At 48.1% G+C, this 22,701-nt stretch overlaps 1 protein-coding gene across 1 annotated transcript in view; it reads right to left on the bottom strand.

The window, feature by feature from the left end:
* BCKDHB (branched chain keto acid dehydrogenase E1 subunit beta) overlaps window positions 1-22,701 on the bottom strand; it is a 1,266,052-nt gene that overhangs the window by 847,431 nt on the left and 395,920 nt on the right. Inside the window, exon 7 of the mRNA XM_078648121.1 lies at window positions 4,657-4,754. Within this exon, the coding sequence (XP_078504247.1) occupies window positions 4,657-4,754 (98 nt within the window). The remainder of the gene's footprint in view (window positions 1-4,656; window positions 4,755-22,701) is intronic.

Here is a 22,701-nt window from a genome sequence, read left to right as displayed (position 1 = left end):
GTGGAGTAGCTCCATCGTCACTGAAGCCTAGCAGGAGTGGTGTGGGGCATCAGCTGCTAGCCTGCTACAATTTGGTATGGCATTACGTAAGAAGGCAAAACAAATCTGTTGTTTTTTTCTGCATACACGATGCAGAACATGGTGGTGCTGGTCATGGAAAAATGATCAGTGGCTGCTGACTTTGGCACTGGGAGCCAGGTTCCAAACTCGACTAACCGGCCCAAAATATTGTGATTCTGGGAAAATAATTTAATTTCCACGTGCCAAACAGCTAATGAACTTGACCTTGTAATGAAACTGTGGCGCTAGAATAACCCTTCAATTATACCATCGGGTCACCTTCGCGCCATATAAAAAACACTGCAAAAGAAAGCACGCCCTGGGACTAACTTTCCAGTATGTGTGGAACCCTGGCTGAATAGTGGACTGAATAAGGCCCTGCCCTGCCTGAAACCTCCTTCGCACTATTTGTCTCGTGAAAAACCCGGGTGGCACAGAACGTTGGGGAACACTGAAAAATGTAAATTAAGTACTCACGTAGTTTGAGAGGTGAAGTAAAACTGCACGCAGCTTCAGGGTCAGCGATACCAGGTCCTCGACGCTCCAGTAGCTTGTCTGAATGAGGGCGTATTTAGTTTATAATTTTGAAATAGTAAGGGCGGCTGCAATAATTCGGCGGGGAGTAAATTAACAACTGAGCAACAGGCAAGGCGATAGCTCGGGTCAGTGCGAGGTGCCTGCAGCAGTATTGTGAACGGCGCCATGATTCAATTTGCGGCGCCACCAGCAAAACGGCCAGCAGTGAGGGGCGGCACCTTCCTCAAACTCCGCGCTCCAGCAGCAGGATGTGCTGCAAAGTGCAAGCACAACCTGACTGGGCCCGGCATTCTAGTCTTTGGTTCATGACGTCAGGCGTCAGAGCCGTGCCGCGGGTGAATGTTCCCGCAGCCCGGCTCGAACAGGAAGCCAGGCAACCTGTGTTGGGACGGGGGCGGGGCCGCAAAAAGACAGGAAGCAGACGGGAGCCTACCCCGCGCTCCTGTGCCCGTCAGCCGGAAGATTGCCGGAAGATTTGCCTCGTGGAGAGCCCCGCCTGCTACTAGGATGACCCGCTGCCTGCCGAAGGAGAGAGGGAAGGAGAGAGGGACACACTAAAAGAACTCGGTGAGTGGGGTGTGAGGGGGGGAGGGGACATGTGCGCGCGCGCGCGTGTGTGTCTGTCTGTGTGCCTGTGTGTGCGTGTGTGCCTGCGCGTGTGTCTGTGTGTGTGTATGTATGCATGCATGCGTGCGTGTGTAAAAAAATCCGATGACTGGTGGGGGGGGGTTGCAAAGTGAAAGTAAGCAGCGCGTGTGTATGTGCGCATGCGTGAGTGCTGTGTATGCGTGTGCCTGTGATGTGCGCATGCGTGAATGTTGGTGCGCGTGCAAGCAGCTGAATCCAGCCGGGGAGAAGCGCGTGACAGTTTTTTGTCCCTCATTCCCCCGTGTCAGCTCGCTATCGGATGCTATTCCAGGGCGAGACCTAACAACAGTTGATGGACAGAATGCAGAACAATGTCATGTATTCACCCCAGTACAGAGATCTGGGCCTAAATCCATCTTTTTTTTGCACTCCACACCACACCAGTTCAGACATGGCCATATGCAAATCAGCCTTGACCCTGTGCCTCATGGGAACAGTCCAGCCCGAACTACGAAGCCATGTCTTCCCTGGACCAGAATCAAGCATCCTAGGACCGGTTTCTGGCTGTCAGCCATCATCAGCCAGGATAGCTTGACTCCAGTGGTGTGGAGAGCACGGGACTCACGTCTGAGCATACCCGTCCCACTCGGAGAGACAAATGCAAAAACAACAGTTGATGGACAGAATGCAGAACAATGTCATACATTCACCCCAGTAAAGAGATCTGGGCCTAAATCCATCGTTTTTTTGCACTCCACACCACACCAGTTCAGACATGGCCATATGCAAATCAGCCTTGACCCTGTGCCTCATTGGAACAGTCCAGCCGAACTACCAAGCCATGTCTTCCCTGTACCAGAATCAAGCATCCTAGGACCGGTTTCTGGCTATCAGCCGTCATCAGCCAGGAAAGCTTGACTCCAGTGGTGTGGAGAGCACGGGACTCACGTCTGAGCATACCCGTCCCACTCGGAGAGACAAATGCAAAAACAACATCACCATCACCATCACCACCCCCTTTTGTACCACTTTATTCGCCATAAGTTGGCAGGGTATGCTCAGACGTGAGTCCCTTGCTCACTTTGCCACTCGTGATGGTGTAAACCTGGGAACTCATGACACTTTCCAAATGCACTGCTAGGTTTGTAGCACTTTGGTGTAATGGAGTGACTGAGTGGCATGAAGCCATACCTGGGAAGTGGGTGAGAGAGTTTAGCCTGTGCTATGGGCCTAGGCATAGGATTTCAGTTTAAGCAATGAATCGCTGTTCAATACTTTCAAGACTTTGAGGCAATCTAGAAAATCTAGGAGGGCGTTGTGGAGAGGCTGACTAACATCCAGCTTTAGGGATCATCAGCTCAGTAGGAGTTTTCCCCTGTATGCCCCCAAATCATTACAAGCAATATATCCATATCTGCAAGATGTCGTAAGAGAACTTAACCTTCTAGCACTGCTGCTAGGGGCAACGTTATGGAAATCTAGAGACTGACATAAAACGTCAATGGTTGGTGTCCGTAAGTCAGGGAGTGCTCAAAAGTGATTCATGAGACCAAAGCAATGCTTTTATCGACCAGATAAATGTAGATACATCAATCTAAACAAAAATCTGTTTTTGTTCCTGCTCTGCAAAACATTAGATAGTGGAGGCATACAGCCCTTCAGTGTGATGCCTGGAGTCCTTGTGGTAATGTGAAGGGCACTGGTGACAGTATGAGCATGACACCTCAAATCAATAGGAGCCAGGTCTACCAAATTATGGATGAACCCAGGTCATATGAGCAGTTTCATGCAGAGGCGAGATGATGAGTGTGCCCTCGAAGATGGCTCTACAAATACATGCATGATGGTCCATTGAAAAGATCCTCGGATGAAATAACTGACTAACTTAAGGCCAATAACTAAGCAACTTATTAATTTAGTGTAATGTCAGTCAACCAGTGCTTGACACTGGTCATCCCTTGAACCTTGAAAGCAGGGACCAAGTCCTGGTAAAAGTATGAATGGGGAAAAATCAGCACTTTAAATGTCTATCTAGGTCACATCTTCATAAGAAGGGTGATCCCCACTTTATCTCGTCCTCCATTATAGTCATGGGTGGGTGATGTAAAAACATAGCAATTTGTTTTATATGTATAAATAAATAAACATGTGATTCACTGTGCATATTTTAATATAGAATCCCAATGTAGGCCATAAAGAGGCCTCCTGACTTCTTGAGTTCTAAAAAAAAAACTAGACATTATGCATAAAAGAAGTATAAAAACGTTTAAGTTATTTTTACTGATGTAATTCACATGCATATTTTCCACGTACTGAGTAGCTGACTTCATGAATGAGTCAAAATAACATTTTTAAACTAGGGGTACACTTGCTTGGTGTATTTCAAAAGGACAATTTTTCAACAAGTACATGTCCTGCCTTGAATTTTATAATGCTTGGATTCGAAATGTATGAGGCACGAGAGAGAGCTTTGATTTGCAGCCTTATATGTCGTTTAAACCACGCTTCAGTACTCTTTAGAAATGCTGATCACTCTTTCACACCGTGTCCTTCTGAAAGGGGCTGGGCAATATGGGAGTTAGACTCGTATACGTTCAGCCTGTAAACAATGTGATTGTAATTAATGGTGAGGCCGAAGGCGCATACGCCCTTATAAACGGGTGCATACACCATGCATACGTCCTTATAAACAGGTGCATACACCATTATCTATATATTCAAAGGTGGAGAATCCTATATTGTGACAAGAACTGTAAGGATGCCTTATATGACCAACAACCAACAATAGCATAGAAACATTTCTTTAAGTTTGGGACCTGTGACACTACACGTCTTTCTAGAACGTTATAATGTGATAGGGGACAAACAGGGATCTAACATGGCAGAGAGCGCTGCTAATTCTATTCTAGTCATAGGAGTGATGAGGCTATCAATATTACCCTTCTTCAGGATTGGAATGTGTTATCCGCGACCTAGAATAGTAACGTCTAAGAATGGGTTGGCTGTGGCTAATAGGAAAAGCTAAAATTGGTTAATGAAGGGGGAGTGGACGGGTATTCTTTCACTTCATATCTGCATACCCATTACAACCATGGTGAGCCCATCTTCTGGAGTGTGAAGTGGTGGTCCAGTACCAAGGTAACTTATACGGAGTAATGTTTTGATCTACCTTAGATTAGATGATGGAGGGGGCACTTCCCTATTACTTGACTCAATATATATCCAAGTTTCTGCTTTCAAAGATTAAAGATGTGGTCAGAGAGTAGCTGAAGGACGTTAGGCAGAGACGGTAATGATTAATAGTTCGTGAGACAGCGGGTCTTAAAAGTGAAAAGTTTGAGAACACGTTATTGCGCATCATCAATTTACAAACCAGTATTAGTAATTGTCAGATATATTCCAGACCCGATAATCTATTTTTTGACATGCAAATTCTTATTTCCACATAAAATGATTTATTTCACTACTGACCTGTGTACCCCATGCAACAACTGTCACATCACTTCCCTCCTGCACCACTTCAGCTTCAGATAATGGAATGTAGAAGGGCTCCACGGGAACCTGCTCCACTGAAACATAAAAGAATGTGTTTACAAGCTGTTTTGAGTAGATTTTTTTTTCTCCAAATCTTTTTATTGACATTTTCAGTCAAAAGAACAATACAAAATAGAGCACTGCGAAAAACAAAGGCATCACACACCTTGACATTTTAACCTCTTTACCCCCATGGTGATATATTCTCAACATTGCTGGAAGGTTCTGCCATGGCTCTCTGGTCGCAAACAACAACAGTGTCTGGGGCACCACAGACAATGTTTTGTGTACATTTTAAAGCAAAACCAATTGCAAACAATGCTCCAAATCCTGTACCATAGTAATCTACCTAGGAGAAATCATGAATCCGCAATTGAAAGTCAGACCTGATCGATCATTGCTCAAAACTGATTCAGGGGCATGTTTAACCCAGAAGCATCTTGGTGACAAATTCAAAACTATTCCAATTACACATGTTTTATTCTCTCTTTCCCACCTGCTGTTCTCTCATATTGGGCCTTTGACAAAACACCACACTTTGGATGTACAGTCTGAGCAAGCTCCACAATAGCCTGACGTTTATAAAGTTGTCTTTGCGGATCATCGTCATGTCCAGATCCTTCTAGTCATGAGAAGTAGGTGGGTCCACTAGAATAGTATGCATGGAGCACCAAACTCCCAGGGATGTTAGACTCCCTCTCGCACACCTCCACTGCAAGACTGCCAACATGGCGGTGGCGTGCCCTATACATAACCCCAGGAAACAATTAGCGGGGCAGGAAGGAGGCATTCTTAGCAACTACTTTACCCGCTTTGCTAGAGTGGGACACATTGCATCTGAAGGGTAGACACTTTGTTGTTTAAATCTGCGTGCATTCCTGTGGTAACTGAGAAGCCTGTAAACAATAGCGAGCTGGCAGTGAGAAGCAAACCTGATTTGCAGAAACACTACACGTTCCAACACAAAGCGATGAGCATACAGCTGCCACATTCATTGTTAAGTATCGTGTGCACTACGGCTTAGGGGCAGGGGTGTCAATGTCACTGCTGCACTACAATGATGTGTTTTATCAATTGTACGCCAATGCCTTGCAATAGCAAAAATGTATTTTCATGGATGAGCCAAATGTGTGTCACAAGTTTACTCTCGAGATAAAAATCCACAAAAATATGTTGATCAAAAAAGTATCATGTAGAAAGCAGCATCGAAGCAGGGCACTGCTCCAGGTAAGAGCATGTATGCATCTGCCACAGTTCCTATTGGATGCATTACTGCGGTTAGATTAACATGTGAGTGGCAGCAGCACAGCTTTATGCTTGGTTTTGGGGTTACCAGTGCAGTGTTATGTTAGGTTATGTTAATCTGGCTTATATAGCGCATGGCTGCCCCAGCGACGGGGCGTCCCAACGCTCGCAGACAAAACCAGGGGGAAAAGACACAGCAGAAAGGCCAGAGATGTATAGTCACTTTCAAGGGTAGGCAGGTGCGACAGCCTCGCTAAATGGAGGCGAACTGCCAGGTTTTAATCTGTTTTCGAAAGGATCAGTGGTCTTTTGTGCTGCGCGCCTCAAATGGGATAGAATTCCATAGGGCAGGGGCAAGAGACCTGGAGGAGCGGCCTCCCGCTCTGCTCTTGCGCACCCTGGGGGTGCAGGCCAAATGCAGGTCTGCGGAGCGCAATGCTCGTGTGGGAACATAGAAAGTACAGAGTCCCTGCAGAATCTGGGGGCCCTGGCCATGTAAGATCTTATGGGTCAAACAGAGAGTCTTAAATTGGATTTTCTGTTTCATGGGCAGCCAGTGCAGGCGGTGCAGAAGATGGGAGGTGCAACAGAATTTGGGTAGGGCAAAGAGAGTGTGGGCGGCCGCATTCTTTTTGTGACCGTTTTATTAGCACCCAATAGTAGCCCGTTGCAGTAGTCAAGATGAGATAGAACCACTGATTGAATGATTACTTGGCGGGTGGGAGCCTCAAAAATCCCAGAATGGGTTTAAGTCTACGAAGGCGACTGAAGCAGGTTCCTGCAACTTTTTTTGCATGTAGCTCGAAAGAGAGGGAGTTGTCCATCAGGACCCCCAGGTTCTTGACTGCCTCTTTAGGTTGAGGGGGAGGACCCAATGTCAAAGGCCACCACTGATGGTCCCATTTATATGAGTCACGGCCAATCAGGAGCACCTCCGTCTTTGAAGAATTAAGTTGAAGATAGTTCTCAGCCATCCAATCCGAGATGGCCAGAACATCTTCACAGAATTTTAGCTGGTCGAGCATGGTGTTCTTAGAGAAGGTGAAAATCAGTTGCGTGTCGTCCGCGTATGAAATCATATTGATCTTCCGTTCTTTGGCCAAGAGGGCAAGGGGCAGATGTACACGTTAACAGCGTAGGGCTGAGAGCGGAACTTTGGGGGACACCACAGTTGAGGGGGTGCATGCCAGACAGGTATGAGGGGCGCGGATCTGAAAGGAGCGATCAGATAGAAAAGACGCAAACCAGGCCAGGGCCCCGCCACTGACCCCGATCTCCCAGAGACGATGGAGCAAAATCTCGTGGGAGACCGTGTTAAGGCCGCACTGAGATCGAGCAGGATCAAAGCTGAGGTGTTGCCCAGGTCCTGCGATGCCCTCAGTTGCTCTGCGACTGCCAGCAGGGCGGATTCCATGCTATGCTTAGGCCGGAATCCGTTTTGTGACCTGTCCAAGATCTCATTAACTTCCAGATACTTGGTCAGGGTGATATTAACATGTGATTCCATCACCTTGGCCAGGTACGGGAGTAAAGAAATAGGCCGGAAGTTCTCTGGCAGAGATGCATCCAGAGCAAGCTTCTTCAGTAAGAGGACAACCTTGGCATGTTTCCACTATTTAGGGATTATTGATGACTGGAGCGATCTATTAATCAGTTCCCATCCATCAAACAAGATGGAGTCCCGAAATTTCCTGTAAGATGTCTGGTTTAACCGGATCGTCGGGAGAACCAGACTTCACCTTCACAGCCAGGGTTTCCAGATCTTTAAAGGACATAGGTGGGAGGGTTTGTAGGGAGTAGGGAAGGTCGGATGGACATGTAGGTGGGCATGAATTAGAGGTAGTCCTTCTGACGGCCAATGAGTTGTAAATACACTCAACTTTGTTGATAAAATATTGTGCCAGGGATTCGCACTGCAAATTGGAGGATATTATATTGTTGGTTCCTGTAGGGGATTTTGTCAGGTCATTTATAAGAGAAAAATGGTTTTGGAAGGATTAGGGCTAGAATTAATCATATTGGTGTAAAATGCCGCTTTCGTTTTTTGTATGAGTTTGTGGTACGCTTTAGTGGCCTTCCTGTAAGTTTGTTTTGGCTAGAGGGTCATAGGAGTGCCTCCTGGCGCGCTCCAAAGTCTTGCAGTGTCTTTTTCCCGACGCTAAGGTATCGTTGTACCAAAGAGTGCAACTGCTCGCGTTTGGCCCAGGACAGCTTCTTTGGGAAGCAGTGGTCCAGAGAGTTATTAATCCACCCCCTGTAGGCTTTGTCTGCTTCTTCAGGATCGGTGGGCCAATCTGGGCAAGATGATTTTAGGCTGAACTCGAGGCTGAGTGTGTCCAGTTTGTACCAGGGGCGTTTCCAGGAGGGTGGGGGAAGGTTCTGCCGGGAGGCATCGGATATACTAAGGCACATATGGATAAGGAAGTGATTCGTCCAGATTAACGGAAGGGGGGCATGGACTTTAAGCTGCCAAATGTTGGAAAATACTGGGTCCCGTAAGTGGCCTGCAAGATGTGACGGGCCCTCCACTAGCGGAGTTAACTGGAAAGCTTCCATGTCTCCCATGTTCCCCCGTGTTCGGCCTTCTGCTATAGAACATGGTCAGACTGAAGTGCACGGTGGGCTGGTCTCACAAATCAGTGTATGGGCTCTTTATTTGGACTTGTCTGTCTGGTTTATATGCAGTCTGCTTATTTTCATTGATTCTCCAATATTACCAGAAGCATTGTCTGCGGCAAGCACAAACACATGTATTCTCCCCTAACTTGCAAAACACTTATGTAGTTTCTCTTTACATGTTTGAAACTGCTCTGATTCTTAATGGAGTCTACTTTTAATTTGATCCTCAGGAATATTTCTGCCCCAGTCGGACGCTGCAAGAGCAACTGGTTTGAGTAAGTTGGTGTGGCAGTTCATTACAGCTGAATATCCGGCCAAACACCAGACCCTGGAGTGGGCTGGCGACCACTTTTGGTTTCGATTCCTGTCCGGAGATCACCCTGACTTTGTTAGCTACGTAGATGGCCGGACGTGCCTATACTTTTGGTCTATCCGCTTCTGATGCCGATCTGTCGTGGCTTTCAGTTCTGAGACTGGCACCACCTTCGCCCTTTTGGTCCTGCATTTGCCACCGCAGTCACCATTTTCACCCGACAACAGGCGACCCATACGGGTTCAGGATCTAAGATGGCCACCAAGCCAGAGAGTGAGAGGCGCAAGACTAAACCGGGCGTTCGAGGGAGTGCTTTGCAAACGAACATTATGGACCGGTACACCCTTACTAAAGGATCGCCGGGCGCAGCATCTAAACCCTCGACGGCAATGCCGGAGGACTCATCGATTGAGGAAGAGCCCTCGTTGCGGGATCTCATGGGCGCCATTACCGGTATGAAGGCTTCATTGGGGCAACAATATGAGGCCTTGACTCTCAAACTGGATACTGTGTCGATTGATGTAAATCTGATCAGGGCGGATTTGGCGAAGACAAACGAAAAGGTCAAATCCCTGGATCTCAAGACCACTAGCCTGGTCACTGACGTCTCAGACTTACAGGCTGAAGTCGGGAATCTGCGGAAAGCTAATGACTATTTCTCTGGGCGCCTAGAGGACTATGAAAGCCGTGCCAGGCGCAATAACATCCGCCTGATTGGGGTCCCGGAATCATCGACTGCTGCCTCGACGGACTTATTGGTGGAAGACCTGGTGCTGAATCACTTGGCGCCCAAGGGTCTCAGCAAGTTTTTCGCTGTCGAGCGTGCACATAGGATCCCCGGCGGCACACCTAAATTGGTTGCTAACCCACGACCCATCATTGCGAGGATCTTTCATTTCCGGGACAGAGACGCTATCCTGCAGGCTTCGAGGCAGTCTGGTCCCATTGCCTTTGAGAACTCTACTGTCAGCTTCTATCCGGACTTTACACAACAGGTCCAGAAACAGAGGCTGGGGTTTCAAGGGGTCAAGAAGAGACTCCGGGAACGGTCTATGAAGTATGCCATGCTCTTCCCGGCCCGTTTGCGGGTGGTTCATAGGGATCGTACTTTTTTCTTTGACCATCCTGGGGTCGTGAGTGACTGGCTTGACTCGCTGCCTGCGGATCAAGAACCTTTTGAGGACTCTGGCAGATCGGATCGGGCGGACGGTGGCCCGACGGAGCAGGAGTAGATGTCAACTTTGACCCCGTACCCTTCATGTTGGCTTTGAACTGTGCTATGCTTTGTCATTAATGTTTGCATGTAATACTCCTTTTGGGGGTGGGTGGGGGGTGAGCGGGTCCTTTCTCCTCCTGGGTTTTCTTTTCGTAGATTAGTTGGGTGGTTGGGCGACAGGCACACTGCAAGTTTATGGGGCTTTTTGGTCTTCAGCAGGGGTGCGGGGTGGGGGGTATAGTTGTTTTGGCATTGTTGGGGGGACTGGGTTGTAGGTTTGAATTTTATTGTTATTTGCAAGGCGAAAGAAAGGCAAACTCCTGTTTTATGCAGTTGCTTTGGGTGTGGGGCGGGGGAGGGGCTGAATTCGGGGATGGGGGTAGGGGACTTCAGATATTGTGTTGGAACGTGAACGGGTTGGGGGATGGGATCAAGAGGAGGGTGGTACTACAATTGCTGAAACGTTTATCTCCTGATGTTGTCTTACTGCAGGAGACTCATTTGCTCGGCAACAAGTGCTACGCTCTGAATAGGCGTGGTTATCGCCTTGTGGCGCACTCGGGTTTCACTTCGGGCTCCAGAGGGGCGGGTATTCTGGTTCGGACCTCCCTCCCCTTGGCCATTGATGATGTCATACTGGATGATAAGGGACGATACGCCGCCATTGTGGGGCGCTGGGAAGGGAAGGTTCTTATTCTGATTTCCGTGTACGTGCCCCCGGGCCTCCAAGCCACCACATTCGCTGATCTGAGTGGACTTATCCTGGGTCTCCCCGAGAGTCTGCTTTTGGTTGGGGGTGATTTTAATGCGGTGGTCTCGGGGATGTGTGACCGTCACCCTCCCAGGGAACTGCCGAAGGCCCAGACTTGGTTGAGTGATTTCCTAGAGACGCTGGGGCTCACTGATTGCTGGCGCTTGCTTCACCCGGGGCAGTTGCAATATACCTATCATTCTGGTGCTCATGGTAGTCTCTCGAGGTTGGATCACATATTGCTGCCCTCGGCCCATGCATCCCTCATACGGGAAGTTACACATCTGGCAAGGGGTATCTCGGACCATTCTCCGCTCTGGCTGGTGGTTGATGCACGGCAGGGTTCGGCGGGCCGAGTGGCTCCGATTAACCCCTGGTATTTGAAGGACCCCAGGGTCAGGGCTGAGCTGGTTAAAACACACGATTGTTATTTTGCAGAAAATGTGGGATCTGTTTCCTCCCCAAGTTTACTTTGGGAAGCTTACAAGACTGTCATTCGTGGCCAGGCCCTCTTGTTGATTGGTAGCGTGAAGTTGGCCAACCATGCTGAGATGGTTCGCCTTGAGGGGGAGGTCACAGCCCTGGAGGGGTGCTTGGAATCTGAGGTCACCGCTGAGGGGTTACATCTATTGGAGTTGAAACAACATGAATACAGGGTTCTGGTCACGGAAGCTGCTAAGGAAATGGGAAGGGAACAGCAGGGCCGTCTGTATGATGTGGGTGATAAAGCTGGGAAATTACTTGCTTGGCTGGATAAGAGGGAGAATGCAAGTCGTGTCGTCCCTGTGATTGTTGCGGAGAATGGAGAGTGTTGTACTGACCCTGCTGATATTGTCACATGTTTTGCCGATTACTTCCGTGAGGTGTACTCCCAGGTGTCTGATCGCTCTGAGCAGGACTCCCACCTGCTATTGCGGGATATTGCACTTCCCCGATTGCCTGACATTGATAGGGATGCTCTGGATGCGCCGCCTACTGTGGACGAGATTGCCGCTGCTGTCCGTTCGGTCCGATCCGGCAAGGCTTCGGGCCCTAATGGGCTCCCCATTGAGTTATATAAACTGCGCCCGGACACGCTAGCTCCACATCTGCGCTCTATGTTTCTCGAGTCTTTGGAGGTGGGTTCTCTCCCACCAGACCAGAGACTGGCCACTATAGTTGTCATCCACAAAGAAGGTAAACCTCGGGATCGCTGTGCCTCTTTTAGGCCCATCTCGTTGATTAATGCGGAGCCTAAAATCTTGGCCAGGCTGCTGGCGACACGTTTGGCGACTGTCATTGGGGACCTGGTTCACCCTGATCAATCCGGCTTTATACCGCATCGCAACACTGCGCTTAACCTCCGAAGGTTGCATGGCGTCTTGGCACGAGCCGAGACGCTACGTGAGCCCGCCATCTTGGCGTCCTTGGACGCTACGATGGCGTTTGATACGATTGAATGGCCGTATTTGTGGGCGGTTCTTGCCAAATTTGGTTTCGGTCCGGAGTTTGTTCGGTGGGTCAAGTTGCTTTACGCCGGTCCCATGGCTCAGGTGGTGGTCAATGGTCGGGTCTCTGCACCTTTTGCACTGGGCAGGGGTACGCGACAGGGCTGTCCCCTGTCCCCCTTGTTGTTTGCTCTCGCCTTGGAACCGCTGGCGGCCTGGTTGAGGTGGGAACCGTCCCTGAAGGGCATTAGATGGAATTCGAAGTTTGAGGACCGTGTATCTCTCTATGCTGATGATATTCTGCTGTATCTCACATCTCCCCGTAAATCCCTCATTGTACTGTTCGATGTCTTAACGTCCTTTCGCAAAAACTCGGGTCTTGTCATCAATTGGTCGAAGTCCTGTGTATACGTCCTGTCGGGAGACGCCCCTCTTCTGCCAAGTGGTTGTCCTATCGCGATTGTGAGGGATGGATTTAAATACCTGGCCATTTTTATCACTCTGAAACCTGAACTGCGGTTTGACCGGAACTTGCTGCCCCCTCTTCAGCGCCTTCGGGCAGATGTTGTCGCCTGGGGGAAACTCCCTCTCTCTTCCCTAGGTAGAGCGGCATTGTTTAAGATGATGTCACTGCCCCGCTTCCTCTACGCATTGCAAAACACACTTGACGTTGTCCCGGCTAAATATTTCCGTGAGGTTGAGAGTTTACAGAGACAACTGGTGTGGGGGGTAGGCCCCGGATCGCCATCGCTAAACTGTCGCTCCCGTGGTACGACGGTGGAATTGCTTTGCCTGATATCCGTCGCTATTATTGGGCGTCTCAATTGGGGGCAATAAATCATTGCATGTATGGCCCTTTGCCGAATCCGGCCTTCGAGATGGACAAATGGTTGTTACCGGGGGTGACTATAATAGAGCCCTCTACTCGAAAATCACCCCTCGAAACGTAACGGGCCCCACTAGGACGGCTGTCCAGGTGTGGCGACAGGCTTCCATGGCGCTTGGGTGGACTAATAAATTGACTCGTGCCACCCCACTGTATGCATCCGATAGACTTGGTTCTCTCTGGCAGTCGAAGGGGTTTGATAGGTGGGACTTGATAGGTATCAGCAGGATTGATGATGTTTGGACTAAGGGGAGAATGAAGACGTTTGAGGAATTGAAAACCGAGTACGCTCTGAGCGATCGCGAATTTTTTCGCTATGCGCAGGTCCGCCACGCGGTGCTCTCGGTCTTCCCTTCGGGTGTGGAGATTCCGGAGTCGTCCCCGCTTGAGGACAGGGTACTAGACGGACATGTACCTGATAGTACGATTTCGCTTATTTATAAAAAATTGATCAACTCCAGGTCTGATCTCCTGTTTCGCCTTAGAGAGGTCTGGATTGGTGATGGGCTGGAGCTGGACGACGAGGACTGGCAGGCGGCGATCTATTCCCCTAAAGAGGTGGCCATCCAGGCGCGCCTACGATTTGTGCAACTTAAAATCCTGCATAGAGTGTATGTGACTGGTCCCCGTTTGGTACACATGGGCTTTTCTGTGGATGGTTTGTGTCGGCGTGGATGCGGTCTCCTGGGCACCTTTTTACATATCATTTGGGAGTGCCCTGAGATAGTGCGATTCTGGACCAGTGTGCACGAGGTGATGAGTGAGGTTACGGGGGTGCGATCGATGCCGGAGGCTAGGAGATGCTTGCTGAATGTATGGGAACCGAACGACTACTCCGTATCGCAGCTTCGATGGGTGACCTTGGGCAATATGATCGCCAAAAGAGACATTGCGCAACTGTGGGGCGCTCAGGGACCACCCGGGATTCGGAAATGGGAACAAAACATGGACTGGTGCATGTTCAGGGAAAAAACTGTATATATTTCCCGGGGTACCCCCCGAAAATGGGGGAAGATATGGGCTCAGTGGAACACTTACCGTGGCGATATATGTACCCCCCCTCTCCCTGACCCAGATGTTGCACCTACGTCCCCGTAACCCGAGGGTTCCTCCACTTCTTACTGTGTATTGGATACATTTTGTTCCTTCTGCCCCCCCACCATGCGAGACTCTTTCTTGATGGAAAATACGCTCATTGGTTGACCTTCCCGCTCCCACGCCATGTAATGCAACGTTGTTTATATTGCTGTCTTCTCTTTTTCTTTGTTCCTTGCAAGTTGTTTGTGTTTGTATTTATAAAATTAATAAAAAGTTTCAACAAAAAAAAAACACCAGACCCTGCCAAATGCTTAAGGTAAAGTGTTTTCACAGGCCTCCATGAATTCTGGCAGTACCAAAACGCAATGATTGCAGACGGCTATATTGGAGTGAAAAATACCGTAGCTTTAACATTGGCTTTAAAGCCCCACCCTCCCAGCACCCACTGTGGTGCTGCCAGGAGCCAGCGCTTTAACTTTGCTTCCGCCCAAGTGAGAGTAGCATTTCTTTTTGCTCCCGCCCAAGTGAGAGCAGCATTTCTCTTTTCTTCCACCCAGGCAGGGCAAAGTTGTGTTCTCTAGTAATTATAACTTGTGTCCTGATAGAACTATAACTTGTGCACCTTCCATGCATGGTCTTGTCATTAAAGATGTAATTTCAGATGTTAGTGGGGTTATCAATGATGTCACGAGTGATGTAATATGGGAAGTAATTAGCAGTGCAATGCAAGAGCACGAATTATAGTCATATAGGCATCTGTGGGTATCCCATAGAGAAATTAGGCTTTTTTAATGGTAGGGACTGCAGTGTAATTTTTTTTACATAAAACTTTTTTAGTTTTTATGTTTCAGTTTACATGGGCTTGACCTCTCCCCAGTAACTGCACCGAAAACAAGATGCCGCTTGAGAGAATCAAGTCCCGCATACACTGCTTGCAACCACTATGCACTGAAATGAGCTTTTTAATTCATTCTAGAATGGATGCTCGTCTGTGCATGCTGGCCATCTTTGAATGTGCTTTGTACATATGCCAAGATGGGCATCCATGTCTGTGCAAGGTTACACAAGAGCGGGTATCTTTATATGTTTTTGCAAACCACGATTACAAAATCATTCAAAGATGTCAGCTAGTATGTGCATGGTTGGCAGTCTTTGAATGATAAACTTTTTACAAAAACTTTTTTTTAAAACATTGACAAGGTCTGTCTGCCAATACCAGGCCCGTTAGCTTTGCCAATTTTTTTTTTTTCTACTTCTGTTCTGTGAAAAGAAAGACTTGGACCGGGCTGAGGTGAAAGGCTTCCAACTAGCGATTCTGTGGTGCACACAGAAAAATATACAACTCACTAGTTGGACCCAGATATTTTAAAGGAACAGATTTCTGTTTTGCTATAATTTTGCAAAAACTCCAAAAGCAATGTAAATTTTACACAAGAAGAAAATGTGTTGCACCAACCTCATTATCCTTTTATTTTGTTGTTGATCAATATGTAAATGCATTCTTGTTTGGCATGTGCGTCCTAGTTCCTGTTTTAGGCTCAGGTACGGATGAATTAACAGCATCCTGCATACCGTTTTTAGGTCTCGCCTAGCTATCGCGTAAGCGATGCTTTGCGAGAATTTAGTAAGGGGCTTTTGAAAATGCTCCCAAAGGCTGCAGGCGGATCGGGTACAGTGCATGTGCGACGGGCGCGTGCACTATTTGTCAGCCTGCGTGATAACTTTTGCGGCCGCTTTGATGTTCTCAGTGAGCCACCCGGCCACTATGAACATCAAAGCGACTGCGAAAGTGATCCCACACACCCTGTACTGCTTCCTTCCCAAGTGTTGTTTCCTACTACTCGTTCTTTCTTTCTGCTTGTTAAACGACCGACCACGGTAAAGTTTAGGCTCCCACAGCATGTTTCCTCCCTTCTCCCCGTGCTCCCTCCTCCCGAAAACGCACACTCATGCTCCGAGGCTTCCAGACCCCCCCCCCCAATCTATCCTCCCGGCGTGTTTTCAATTAGTTTTGGCCGCGCGTGCTCCTCCACTGTCTGTTTCACCCTCACTCTCCCTTGTTCTCTCTTGTGTGTGTGATGCTTTTCCCCTCTGCTCCATTACCATGTTGCGTTGCCCCCTCCCACCCACTCCTCAGCAAACTACTTGCATGCATGTTAACATTTTTTATTATTATAATTACTTTTTTGGTAGGGCCCTACAGCCACTAATTGCAGCCGGGCTGTTACTCTGCGTGAAAAGTGCTTTTGCTCCACTAACGTGATTTGTAGCAGCTCACCCCTTCGGCACTTTGCTTTAATCCCCAAAAATAGTGATCTTTAATCGTCATTCCGCTCCAAGGTCTCCGGGTAATTCAAGTGTAGGACAGAGCGGAAAGCCTGCAGGAAAACACCCTTCAGCAGAACTGCGGGCACCAGAGCACGCGGTCCTCTACAGCTGGTCCTCAGAAACATGCATTCTCCACTTCTCAATTTCGTGACAGTTCCCCAACAATACACTGTCGCCACTGAGCAGTGCCAGTAGAGAAACCCCTAACAGCAGGGGTGAACTGCTCTGCAGCACGCCGACTGCCGTCCAGCTACCAATAATATACATTGTTTTCTGTGCTTTTTAAACAACCGACCACAGGAAAGCTTAGGCTCCAATATTTTCCCCCCTCTCCCTGTGCTCCCCCTCCCCAGCCCTCACACTCATGCTCGGAGGCCTCAAGACCCCCCCATCTCTTCCCCCCCACCCTCCGCGCCTCGTGCCCATTTTGCAGCAAGGTTGAGACATTGGGCTACATCTACCACAAATAGGCAATATTTTTTACCTAACTTAATTATGCAAGGGAAAATCAAGTTGGGCTAACAGCCATATTTTGGGCAACAATCCACACAGTGTATGTCCAATTCACAGAATTGTGCCTTGCAGCCATAGTGCAGCCTGGGGTTGCTTCACCAAGCCCCTCTTCCACTGTCTGCCTCTCCACAGTAACACCGCAAACATACATCCAGGCTCCCATAGCATCATGTTTCCCTCCCTCTCCATTTGCCTCCCTCCCCCAGCCCGCACACTTGTGCTCCGAGTCCTCCACCCCCCCTTCCCCCCATCACTCCTCCCCCTCTGCGTCTCGTGACCATTTTGCAGCAAGGTTGACATATTGGGCAACATTTCCCACAATTCTGCAATATTTCCCCCTACTTAATTGTGCAAGGGAAAATTAAGTTGGGCAAAAAAGCCAGATTTTGGGCTACAATCCACGCAGTGTATGCCCGATTCACAGAATTGTGCCTTGCAGCCATATTGCAGCATGGAGTTGCTTCACCACGCCCCTCTTCCACTGTCTGCCTCTCCACAGTAACAGCGCAAACATACATCCTTTGCTACACGAGCAATTCCTTCCTATGAGGGTGTTGCTGTTTTTGCATTGACCTTTGGCCTGCCCCCATAAACCTGCAGACCTGCCCCTTCGTTCCTTTGACCCAATCGTGCTCAGATGAATACCTCACTGCATGGGCATGCCAGCACTTGTAAAGCCCCGCCCCAAACCTTTTTGCCCATCACTGTTTCAGGCTCACCCACCTATTTCCTTCTTTTTACATGCCTGCAACTTCTGCGACCACCACTCACCACCCTAATTAACGAAGGAGGCCTCCTAACGCCTGACGCCACATGTGTTGGAAATCAGCTGTGTCCCCCCGGTAGTCATCAGTTTGTCGCTGACCCAGCCCTATCTGATTCAACAAACATTTGTTTGCCTCGGGCCCTGGAGTTCTACACCACCCCCAGCTAATTCAAAGGAAAGTAAGTTAAAGGGAGAGTGTCTTTCTGGTGTCTAACTTTCAGCACCCCCGAAAGCGGCATGTGTAACAAAAGCTGCTCTTATGTGAGTTCAGTTTAAATGTGCGATAAAGCTATTACTTCGCCTAGTAATGCTCAATAAGGTTTCTGCTAAGAAATATATACAAAACCTAGGTTACTTAGTAATACAATTCTGCTAATTACAATAAATACATGCAGCGCTCTGATGTGGGTAATGTGTTTTATTAGTGTTTAAGAAACCACAGTAAATCTACTTTGTTCAGATTTTTTTATTTTATTTAATATTCCATGTTGACAATGCCTTTGGCTCATTTGTTAGCCAGTATTGTAGATTACATTCACAGAGCCAAGTAGAAGCAGAACATTTGTATTTTTGTGTGAACGGTGAACATTTCACTCTGGCTATTCAAGTTATTTGTCTGTGGGGGGAAAAAAAGAAAACAAGCATTGGCATAGCCAATAGGTCTCGCTTTTGGGACCTTCTAAGTATTTTTCTTTCAAACTGTTTCCCTTCTATTTACTTCCCTCCCACTGACCATTTGTAAAATATAATTATCTTAACCTTCCTATAGTTTATCCGAGTCATTCCTCTTTGCTATTTTATGTTATACAAATGTTCTTTGTGCCTTGAAGTTCAGAGAACAGCTACAGAATATTTGCATGGTGTCCAAAATCTGCTTGAATCGAAGAAGCTATAGTTGCCTGTACAAAGTTGTATGCTCTGAAAATGTATACTGTCTCTACTTATAATTCTGAATTGCTATGTCATCTGTGTAAGATGGTATCCTCAAGTTCACTTAGGTCAGTGTGAGGAAGCTTCCTACTTAACCACACACACAAACACACACCACATACACACACACACACACACAACACCACACACAAACAGAACACCACACCACACACCACACACAACACCACACACACACCACAAACACACCACACACACACACACCGCACACAACACCACACAACACCGCACACACAAATACAACACCACACCCAACACCACACACACCACACACCACACACACACACCACCACACACACACAACACACCATCACACACACACACCACACACACACCGCACACACAACCACACCACACACTCACAACCACACTCACAACCACAACCATGCTCACAACCACACTCACACACAACCACACACACACACACAGACACACACACAACCACACACACAGACACACACACACAACCACACACACACACACAACCACAACCACACACCCGCTTTCACCAGGCACACACACCACCAGCCGGCAGTGCACGCTTCCACCAAGCAGAGACACCACTAGCCATCCGTGCACAATTTCTACAGACACACACACCACCAGCCATCAGTGCACACATCAATTGTTAACGCATCCACAATTAACTATTGTAGCAATCACAGTATGGTGCACTTTACTTTTAAACATATTCATCTAAAGCGCAGCATGACACCATTGCTACAAAAATAAATACACATTTTTTTGGCCTACAATTTATAGTCTTTTGTTGCAATTGGTGTTGCAATATTTACCTATGCCAATAGCTCAAACTTAATTAATGGGAGACCTAATGCATTGCAAATGCTTGTTCATTTTGGATCGATTAGTAATTGCATCTAATTTAGAAGATTTAAATGCAAGTTTCACAAAGCCAAAAACCAGCTAAGTGGTAAATGAAGTGCAAAAAAAATTACTAGAAGACCACCTTCAACCAAATACAGTTGGGCCATCGCCAGCGACAAAAATATTTACCTAGGCTAATTTACTTCAAATATTGAAGCAATGCTGGTGATTCATCACGAATCTTAACTCAAATGTATATTGCGCTCACGCAAAGCAGTCAGTTACTGAGAGTAAAATAATTCTGTTGAATATGTACGCTTGTGCCTACCATACAAGTGCAGAGTAAGACAGTGATTTTGATGCCTGCTCCACGGAGGCCCAGTGGACCAACAGTGGAGTATATGAAGCTCTCTTTTCCCCTGCATTGTTGCCAAAACCCAACAAGTAAACCTTGGAGTGTGGCTGCCTTCCGGTCAAATATATGTGCGTGTTCACGTGGGCGTTTAAAGGACTGCAGTATATACACTGGTGGCTGAACACAAGGCAGGCCACATATTTGGAGGCTTCAGGGTAGCCAACTTTGCACCTCCTACAAGAAGGATGACGCAGGTTGTGAAGTAATGGACACTGAAAGAACTGCTAGTGAACCGCTTATATCCGATTGGCTACTGCAAACGTGCTTGAGTGTGGTCATATCTGCCATTTTCCATAGTGCCCACACCATCAGTGCTTGCTTCGGCCATGCGCTCATTACACTTACATACCAAGGAAACTCATGAGACATATTTGTGGGAAACCAGTGGTGCAGGTTTATTTGCGTACAACACAGGTACTGATAGGTGGGTCATCTTACAGGCGATCCAATGCAGCAGCCTCTCGCTGACCCGCATGCCCAAGGAGCCATCTTGCACGGCGAGGCGATGCTCTGACGGTGCAGTACATTATCACTTATTTCGTTAGACTCCCGCCCCCCCTGTCAGGGCGGGAGATGAGGCACACCCCCGGTCGGTTCAGGCCCCCCGACCGCCCGAAGGACTAACGGGGCGCCGACGCTGTTTCCTGGAACCCCCTCGGCTCCAGGTTCCTGGCTCGGGCACCCTACTGTGCCAGGCAGAGGTATTTAGACTGTATCCTTCTGCCGCAGAGGTACCCCTACTGTCCATCTGCTTCCAGATCGCCCTGTACTCCGCCACAGCTCTGGAGGAGGCCTCCGTCGATGACAGAGCCCCCCACCCACCTATCTACTTTCTGACACTGTTTCGTGCCCTCTATCATCTTCCCCTTTTGTTTCATGCACCTCTATCATAGTCCCCTTTGCCACACCACTATGGTGTGGACACGCCCTTAGTTCCTTGGCCGCACCTCTACTGAGGATTGCGTAGACACGCCCTTAGTTACAGAAGCCGCACCTCATATGGGAATGCGTATGTACAGGTAGAACGGACACCTTTGTACACAGGGTGCTGTACTTGTTTGAGCCTCAAGTGCCTTATCACATACTGGATACCCAGTTGTCGCATGGTAACGCCCCATCTGACCTGCGCGCACTGGATTATGCTACAAGGGTAGGTCCCACTCACACGGGACTGGATACCACAACATTGCTCTCGGCACCTTGGGACCTGCATAACCCATAATTCACTGACTCAGGGCGCCCGCTTAATATGTACCTGGCCCAGGGCCCTCCACCTCTTGTGAATCCCGCAGTTTGAATTAAGCTGTTTGGCATTAGCTGTCAATCTCTACAAGTCCTCGCATGTCCTCGCTTGGTCCCTGCTTCTCTGTTGCATCCTGCATGTTATTTGCAAGATTTGTCGGATGCTAATGGAAGGCCTGAATTGAGCTTCTCTGTTGCATTCTGCCTGTTATTTGCAAGATTTTATCGGATGCTAGTGAAGACCGGTATTGATCCCAGGAACCAAAAGGGATGGGTATGGCAGGCATCACGTTAATGCCTGCAGTGTAAAGCCATCATGTATCAATAGATGACTGCTTAAATTCGTGTTTGTATAGCTTTACTTGCAGCTCCTACTAGAATCCTTCTAACGTACCACCGTGGACTGTGAAGGATATGGGACTCCTGTACCTTGTGACCCTCGCCGTCACATGAACACTATGTATACTGCTGTGATTACCCACTTACGCAATGTATTGGCCTGTATAATGTGCATGTTACTAAAGGCGCTCTACCATCCTGAATGAGAAGAGTAGTGACGTAAGGAATGAATAGTGCTTCATCAAACGTATTTGGGTAAGTACAATGACAGAGAAAGACATCTGGCAATCTTTCAGTGCCTGTACTTATATGTAGGATGAACAAGTCAAGGCATGACTGTCCTAAGTCACTGCCATTTGGCTGCAGTGTTATCTTTGTACTTGTGTTTAGTACTCTTTTGTAACATGTAACCGTAATACGGGCACGGCATGTAGTCATTATGACCAAGGATTTCCAGCAATCCTCCTTCCCGTGTAAGATTGTAACGGTATCGTTGCTAGAGGCCTTCCAAGTGCCATGGTCTCGCCCACATGCTCCATCCTTCCCCTCAGGGAACTTAAGGGGGTATTTCAAGGTGTCAGTAGTACACCTTCCGTACTATCTGCTTGGGAACAAGCGTCAGCAGTTTTCGGCCAGTGCCTATTTGCCTTACTGTATCTGGTGCTGGAAAACCCGTGATATGTGACCAAGCAAGCGAAGGCATTATGGAAGTCACCCTGTGATCAGGATTAATTGCTTGCTGCTGGACACAGTAGCCGAAACAATTATGACAGTGCATGTCCTAGCTAAACACTGCAAGGTCATTACCTAATGGCTGTAGCAGATACACCTAACAGGTGGTGGTACTCCTATCCCTTGTAACCCTCGCCGTCTCATGTAACCCCTCATGTATACTGCTGTAATTACCCCCTTACGCAATGTATGTCCATGTATCGTGTGCCTGTTACCTCCTAGCGCTCCCCATCCTGCCTTGGAAAGAGTGGTGCAGTCCCTGTGAAGTATCTGGCATTATTTGCAATATTATCCTTGCATCTGTGCGTGGACTCTTTTGTATTAGGCGTGGTCTGAAAGAACAAAATGTACTCGTTGTGCACACTTTCGTTTGTGCTCC

Source organism: Lissotriton helveticus, chromosome 6, assembly GCF_964261635.1.
Source record: "Lissotriton helveticus chromosome 6, aLisHel1.1, whole genome shotgun sequence".
Classification (NCBI taxonomy): Eukaryota; Metazoa; Chordata; class Amphibia; order Caudata; family Salamandridae; genus Lissotriton; species Lissotriton helveticus.
Note: the sequence above shows the minus strand (reverse complement) of the source record. Positions and strands in the feature narration are given on the sequence as shown.